Consider the following 8,478-nt stretch of genomic DNA (forward strand, 5'->3'; position numbering starts at 1 on the left):
TATTACCTTGTTTTGATTATTTTTTGTTTGTTTGTCATTTTATTTAGTTTCTTTTTTCTTTTCTTTGTTTTTAGCCTTTTCTTATTTTGTTTTATGATTTTTTTTTATCTTTTCTTTACTATTTTTGGGTAATTTTCATTATTTTACTCTTTCTTTCCTTTACTGTTTTTATTTTCTTCATTTTCTTCTTTGTCTATGAGTCAGAACTATAATAATGCAATATTTTTTTTTGATAATGATAAAAATAATAATCACAATGATGATGGTGACGATAATTTTCTTCTTCAGATGATAAGCGTGATGACAATAATCTTATAATTAGGATGGTAATTATGACGTCAAAGAGACAAATCTGAATAAATCTAATTCTTACTTTATTAATTCTAATGGACTTAGTTATAGTGCGAATCTAATTATATTATGGATTAAGCCCGTTAAGAATCTAATTCTCACAATCCTAATCTCATTAATTTAATTATCTAATCCTCACGATCTTAATTTCTTTCTATAGAGAATCTAATCCAAATAAATCTAACTTATAAGAATCTAATGCCTAATCTAATTCAAATCCTTCCATTAAGGATTTAGGAAAATTTCTCAGGTTCTTGAAATGGATAAGGAAGATGAAAGAAAGGAATAAGGATGGAAGGAATAAATAAGAGAAAGGGAAAAACAAAACAAAAAGGCATTTGATAACCGTACAATAAGAAGCACGAAAGAAGGGAATGCATTACGTCACACATGAATTAATAACAGAACCGAAATGTGTTGATGATAAATCCCTGATTGAGTTTATCAGGGCCAGGCCTCCTACGATCAGATAGGCCTATATACAGTTTTCAAATAACCAAATACGGTTGAAAGGAAATGATAAAGATGGATATAAGTGATAATAGCAATAACAAATGATAACCTTAAGTATAATGAAAATGACAAAAGTAAAAAGGAAAAAAATGTCAAGCAAATATGTTACCTAATAACAACAAATATACAATAAATAATTAAAACTTAAAAACACCAAACCACGCATCAATAAAACCGCGACTAAATATCCCACCTTTATTTAAACACACCGACTCAAAATAACAAGAGAAGAACAGGATGCGTTTGGATATAATTGACGAGGACGGAGACGAGAGGGAAGGACAGAGGCGGAAGCAGAGTTGGAAATTGGCTGAGGTAATGTTATTGTCCGCTGCGTCTGTCCACAAGGATGGTGCGGGAGAGGTGTTGTAATGTGGTGAGGGTGATGGTGTCGGTGAGGAGGGTGGTGGTGATCTCAAGAGTTGGTATTATTATCGTTATGATTATCGTTATCGTTATCACTATCATTGTAGTTATTATCATTATCATTATCGTTATCATTTTCAATTAAATCTAGTTTTACAGTGTGGGTTTTTATACCATTATCGTTATTGTTAATGTTATCGTTACCATCATTATCGTCATCGTTATCGTTATTGTTATCTCTATCGTTTCATTATCACTATCATCATGTTCATAATTATCAACATCATTTTCATTTATCTACTCAAGACAGATGGCACTAAAAGAAATGTAGTTTTTTGCTTCCCTGTGTAGACAATTCCCGTGTGCTTGTATTATGACTCTCGAAACATTTGTCTTCTATCGTTTCTAAGTTCGTAATATGAATTCTACAGAACATTCAGGTGACGTTGTAATGATTATTATTACAGTTAAAAAGACTTTGTAGGTGCCATTACAGAACTCGCCGAGTGGCACCAAGGAGAAATTTTCGAATTCAACAATAACTTAACAGATAACACCATATGTTCATTACTATTCAACTTGATTGAGATTAAAGCCGATAACATGCCCGTCTAAGATGCCTGGAGGTTCAGATAATAGGTTCAGGCCTGTCTGTGAATTATCAAAAGATAACAAGAACTTCAACATACTTCTTAAAATCCTTTTTTTTTATTTTTTTTTATCGAAGTATATGTATAACCGGTCATTTTAGAATTTTAGTATAACAATAGAATCAAGGCTTATTTACAGACACGAGCAAAGGCCTTCATACAGGTTTCGCAATCCGTCTCGAACGCCCACACAATGAGACCCTTGTTGAGTAGGTTGGCAAGGATTCGAAGCTTCGTTCACGCTCATGGAGTGGAAAAGATTTCACTTACGGAGGACAGAATTTCCCGGCAATATATTTCTCCTTGACAATATTTGAAGGTCTGCGGAGGGGGAGACAGACTAAGGCAGAGAGAGAGAGAGAGAGAGAGAGAGAGAGAGAGAGAGAGAGAGAGAGAGAGAGAGAGAGAGAGAGAGAGAGTGTGGGAGGCCGCGAGGAACAGATATCTCCAATCTGTGTTATTATTTCAAATGCTAACGTTTGTTTACCAGAAGTGAAGAGAATTTGTAGCAAAAGTAATAGTAGTAGTAGAAGTCGTAGTAGCAGTTGTTGTAGTAGTAAAATTAGTAGTAGCATAAGTAGTAGCAGCAGTAGTGGTAGTAATAGTAGTGTACTGGTACCGATAACGAAATTATACGTAACCCGAATAAGCAAACTAATCAAACTTTCTTCAACCCATCCACCTCAACGTGTAAACACCCTTGAAATACCTACCCTTCCCTCCCACGTTCTACATTCCGACAACAGTACATACCACTCCCTCTGTGAACCATTCAGCCGTTGTTTTCACAGTGGCTGATGACGCTGGTTATAACGTCTACCTGCTTTGATGGAGAATGCTGAGGCTGCACAGACAGGTGTAATAATTTTTTTTTATATACCAGGTTATTTCCCCGTATAGCTCTTGCGTGTGGCGTGCGGGGAGCTCCCTCTCGTGTTCGTTTTTTTCATTGCTGTTTATTTATCGTTATATTATTGTTGATGTTACTACTGGTTGGTATTACTGGTAATGATAATAAAAATGATGATAATGATAATAATAATAACATTAATAATAATGATGATAATAAGGATAATAATAGTAGTAGTAGTCATAATAATGCTAATAATAATGATAATAATAAGGATAGTAATATCTAAAGTAATAATAATATTAAAAATAACAATGAAATTGATAATCATATTGATAATGATGATAATGATGGTACTAATAATAACAATAATAATAATAATAACAATAAAAACAATAATAATAATAATAACAATAATAACAATAATAATAATTATTATTGTTATAATAAAAACAATCATGTTAATGATAATAAAAAAGTAATAATAATGACAATAATAATAATAATATAAGTAGTAGTAGTAATAATAATTATAATAATAATAACAACAATAATAGTAATAACAATAAAAAATTGTAGTGACAATAATAGTAATAGTCAAAATAATAATGATAATAATAATAACAATTATAATAATATTAATAATAATAATAATAATAATAATAATAATAATAATAATAATAATAATAATAATGAAAATAGTAATAATAATGATAATGATAATAATAATAATAATAATAATAATAATAGTAATGATAATAATAGCAATAATAGTAGTAACAATAAAAAATTGTAATGACAATGATAATGATAATAGTAAAAATAATAATGATAATGATAATAACAATAATGATAATAACAATAATAATAATAATAATAATAATAATAATAATAATAATAATAATAATGCAATAGGGTGAAGGAGAAAATCAAAGATGTAAGAACATTTTTCTTTTTCATTTTTTCAATCAATATTAACATATACGTTTATGGATACAATGGAGCCCGCAACTTTTACAGCTCCACCTCTGATCGAAATTTCACGGCTGACGAGAATCATTACGAACAACAATATATTTCGTTACTCTACTCTGCCGTGGCCTTCCTACTTCTAAAAATCAATAGAGACAAAACCCTCTAGAACTGCTTATTGTTAAGATCTTCCCGTTGCTTAAATGTCACAGATATGTTTTGAACATTAAGCGAATCACGATACCTATTATTTGTAACTTTGGTTTCTTCCTACAAACGGGAGAGAAAATGGTAGTGAGATAGTGAAAAGTGGCGTGCGTCCCCGTAGAGATAATGTAATTGTCAGCACTGCGCAGTTAGACAATTTTGCAGTGTTTAGTTTGTTTGTGGTTGTTGTGAGTTCAAGGCGTGAGATTGCAGTGTAAAGTAAAGATGCATTGTCAAAGTGGAGTACTTTGCAGGCTTAAAGAGCCTGTTTTATCTCTTTCTGGCATTCTCATTCTATTCCTCTCTCTCTCTCTCTCTCTCTCTCTCTCTCTCTCTCTCTCTCTCTCTCTCTCTCTCTCTCTCTCTCTCTCTCTCTCTCTCAGGATGTGTGTGTGTGTGTGTGTGTGTGCGATCGTGTATGTGAGTTTATGCCTATATAAGGGAGAAGAGAAAGAGCAGAAGGGTATGATCGTGATCACCTATTTGTTAAAAAAAAAGACCCAAAAATATCAATTTCTCTGCCTCGCACAGTTACCTACAACGACGTCACTTGAAGAACCAAAATGCGCCCGTCTTACACGAGTCTCCGCAAGTCCAGCAGTCTCTCACTTTTAATTAATCCTCCGATTTTTCTCTCTCTCTCTCTCCTTCGTTTAATGCCAGGAGCCGCAAGTAGGAGAAACGGGCGAGACCTTTCTAACGCAAACAATATCAGTTACCAATCCGATTATCATAGAAAGAGCCTTAAAAGATGAACTGAAAACAAACAAACTCTATCGGAGATCGAGGGAAGGAGGGAGGGAGGGAAGGGGAGAGAGAAATAAGAAGGGGTGAGAGAGGGAGGGAAGGAGAAAGGGTAGGAGGTTAAGGAGGGAAAGGAGGAAAGAAGGGAGAGGTGTGAGAGAGGAAAGAGGGGAAAGGGATGAGAGAGGGAAGGAAGGGGGTGAGAGAGTGGGAGGGAGAGGTAAAGGGAGTGGGAAATGGGAGAGGGGGTGAGGGCGGGAGGGAGGGACATGAAGAAGCAATAGCTGGAGAAAGTAGAGGAAGAGATAAAAGGAGGAGAAAGGAGTGCAAGGAAGAGGCGGAGAAGAAAGATCTTTCCTCCACCCTCCCTTCCACCCTACCCCCCCCCCCCCTCAAAAAAAGGGCCCCGAAAGTTTCCAGCGCGGAGGCAAAACGGGAACCTTTCTCTTATCGGCTCTTCAAAACAATATCGAGTTAAGCCTGCGAGCGCGGAGGAAGGTCGTAAGCCACAGCCGAGGCTTAGACACCACCGACACCCGCGGATTAACTTACTGCGGGCGAGGGTTGAGGACAAGGAGGAGGAGGAGGAGGAGGAGGAGGAGGAGGAGGAGATTGGCTCTGAGGACGCGGGGGAGGAGGTGGAGGAGGAGGAAGAAGAGGTGAAGGAGGAGAAGGTGGAGGAGATTGGTTGGGAAGACGAAGAAGAGGAGGAGGAGGTGGTGTTGGTGGAGGAGGTGGAGGAGGAGGAAGAAGAGGAGGTAGAGGAGCCTGGCTCGGAGGACACGACGGGAGGAGGTGGAGGAATATGAGAGAGAAGGGAAACGCACGGGAAGAAGGGCAAGAAGGAGGAGGAGGAGTTAGAATAGAAAAAATAGGAGGAACAGGAGGACGACGACAACGACGACGAAGAGGGGGAGAGTAAAGGATATCAAGGAGGAAGATGGAGGAACAGGAGACACCAGAGGATTGGGAGATAAGGAGCTGAGGAACAGGAGATGTAGGAGGAGAGGAGGGAGAGAAGATGGAGGACTGTTGAAGATGCCAGAGGGAGATACTTAACGAGGAGGAAAACCGAGTGAGACTGGGCCGGGAGATGCTGTGGGAGGGGGAGGAGGAGGAAGGAGAGGGAAAGGGAAGGAAGCGTAGCGAGGACAGAAGGAAGAAGGGTGTATGTGTTGCTAATGAATGGAAAGAATTAGGAGATTCAAGCAATAATCACATCCACAGAAGAAACTTGGAAGGAAGTGTCAATCAACCAGAGGATATACTGGAGGATAGGGGAGAGGAGGAAGAGGAGAAGAAGGGATGCGAGGAAAGAAGGAGGGAGGAAGGACAGAGGAAATACTAGAGAAAAGGAAGGGAACTGAGAGAACTGGGAAGGAGGTGGAAGAGAGAGAGGAGGAGAAGGAGAAGAAACTGGGGATGCTGGATGGAGAGGAAGAAGATGAGGAAAGGACGCAAAGAAGAAGAAGGATACGCAAAACTGGGAAGAGAAGGAAGAGACCGAAAGAAAGAAAAGGGGGAGAAATCACAACAAAGAAGAAGAAAGAGAAGACGCAAAAAGAAAAGAGAAGATAAAAAAAAAATACATAAAGAATTTACACAAGGAATAAAACTAAGAACCAATAACATAAACAATAAAACAAAATCAAATAAACAAAACAAGATGACAAGCAAAACCATCCCACTGAACCGATGCTGATCGTCCCCACAACCTAGTCTATATAGTGAAGGCGCTGTGTCGATGCTCTTCCAAAATCTACTAAGTTCGCTTGGCTGTAGCATTAACTCAAGGGTGTTAACAGCATAGACATCGTAACTAGTAACGGGAAAATCACTATTTTTATTTTACTAGCATCATCATAGTCTTTATTAGTCTATTATGACAGTGTCTGTCATAATAAACGATAAATCATGATGATGATGATAGTAATGATGGTAATGATATATATATATATATATATATATATATATATATATATATATATATATATATATATATATATATACAGGCATACAAACACACACACAAAGTCACAGACATATATATCTATATCTTTATCTATGTGTATATATCTGCCTATCTATCTAACTGTCTATCTATCTATCTATCTATATATCAATATATATATACATGTCTGTGTATGTGTGTGTGTGTGTGTGTGTGTGTGTGTGTGTTATGTGTGTATGAATGCTTCTATGTGTGTGTGTGTGTGTGTGTGTGTGTGTGTGAGTGTGTGTGTGTATATATGTATATATATATATATATATATATATATATATATATATATATATATATATATATATATATATATATGTGTGTGTAAATATTTACCACATGCAAGCAGACCATAAGATCCCTCTGTCAGTTGACAACTACCATAAGAGAAAGGTTTTCTGGCGCAGAAAAGGATATTCTTTAATTGCATCCTATCAGTCTAAGCTCAACTTGATATTCATTATCATTTTCCTTAGTCATTTGCAGAGAGATTCAAGCAATAATCACATCCACAGAAGAAACTTGGAAGGAAGTGTCAATCAACCATTTCCGTTTTGTTTTGAAGGGAAGAGCTAGGAATGATTATAGCAATATCTGTGTATCTCACGCAGAAGAGAACCGTGCCGTTAACGCGCTTCTGAATCCCTGGTAATGAACTTCCCTTTTACCTGTTGAGTTCAAGTCAACACGTTTGTAGTATGATTTATACTTTTCATTCAACAAGCAATAATGAAGACTCAGTGCGAATGCTAAATACTTCTCTAACAAAACACGCAAACATATATACACATATATTCATGCATGGTAGTCTGTATGTTAGTCTGTTCATCTAGCTAGCTATTTATCTAGTTATATGTCTATGTAATTATAAATCTAGATATGTATGTATTTATATATACCTGGCTATGTTTCGATTTCTCTTTCTATCTCTCTCTCTCTCTCTCTCTCTCTCTCTCTCTCTCTCTCTCTCTCTCTCTCTCTCTCTCTCTCTCTCTCTCTCTCTCTCTCTCTCTCTCTCTCTCTCTCTCTTTCTCTCCCTCTCTCCATTCACACATACCCACACACATCAACACCCATACACACACAACCACGCACACAACCACACGCACACACACATACAAACACACAAGGATTCCCAAACACACTCCTCCCCCTCCCCTCCCCTCCCCACCCCCACAGACCGAGCCACCCCCGGCATAAGGCCCCCACCACCCCAAGTACTCACCATCTCGCAGTACAGTGAGGAGCAGAAACAGGCCTATCGTCGTGAGGGAAAAGGCCGCCATCTTTCGAGTGCCAATTGTTCTTCTTCCGCCTTGTTACCGCAGCTTCTCGAGTGCCAATGCTCTCGAGTGCCACTGTTTCCGAGTGCACTTTGCAACCTTATTTTCGCTCCTTGACGTTACATATGTCCTGTGCGGCAGCAAGGGCATGTTGCAATCTCCTGTTGCGCGAAGATTTTATTATCCTTGTGCGCCTTTCATCGTTCACTCGATGTCATCTGAAAGAGAAATATGCAATGTTAATAGCTGTTTTTTTTTCTTGTTTGTTTGTTTTTTCTTTCTTTCTTTCTTATTTTGATTTTTTCTTTACTTCTTATTCACAATTTAAGAATCAAGACTTTTTTTTAGTACACACAAAGACCCAGATCTTTATAACTCACAGCGACTTATAGGTCATGAGGTCATCAGTCATGACTTTGAAAGTCACCGAGTCACAAATTACAATTCGCGGGTCACAAGTTACAAATCACGAGTCACGAATCAAAAGCCAACTCTCACGAATCCCGACTCAGAAATCACAAATGGCGAGTCACGAGTCACAAG

General features: G+C 37.4%; 1 protein-coding gene across 1 annotated transcript in view; it reads right to left on the reverse strand.

Moving 5' to 3' along the window:
- Positions 1–8,147, reverse strand: part of LOC125025887 (lachesin-like) — a 77,638-nt gene extending 69,491 nt beyond the window's left edge. Inside the window, exon 1 of the mRNA XM_047614197.1 lies at positions 7,878–8,147. Within this exon, the coding sequence (XP_047470153.1) occupies positions 7,878–7,938 (61 nt within the window). The 5' untranslated portion in view covers positions 7,939–8,147. The remainder of the gene's footprint in view (positions 1–7,877) is intronic.
- Between the last annotated feature and the right edge of the window lie 331 nt (positions 8,148–8,478).

This window comes from Penaeus chinensis, chromosome 5, assembly GCF_019202785.1.
Source record: "Penaeus chinensis breed Huanghai No. 1 chromosome 5, ASM1920278v2, whole genome shotgun sequence".
NCBI lineage: Eukaryota > Metazoa > Arthropoda > Malacostraca > Decapoda > Penaeidae > Penaeus > Penaeus chinensis.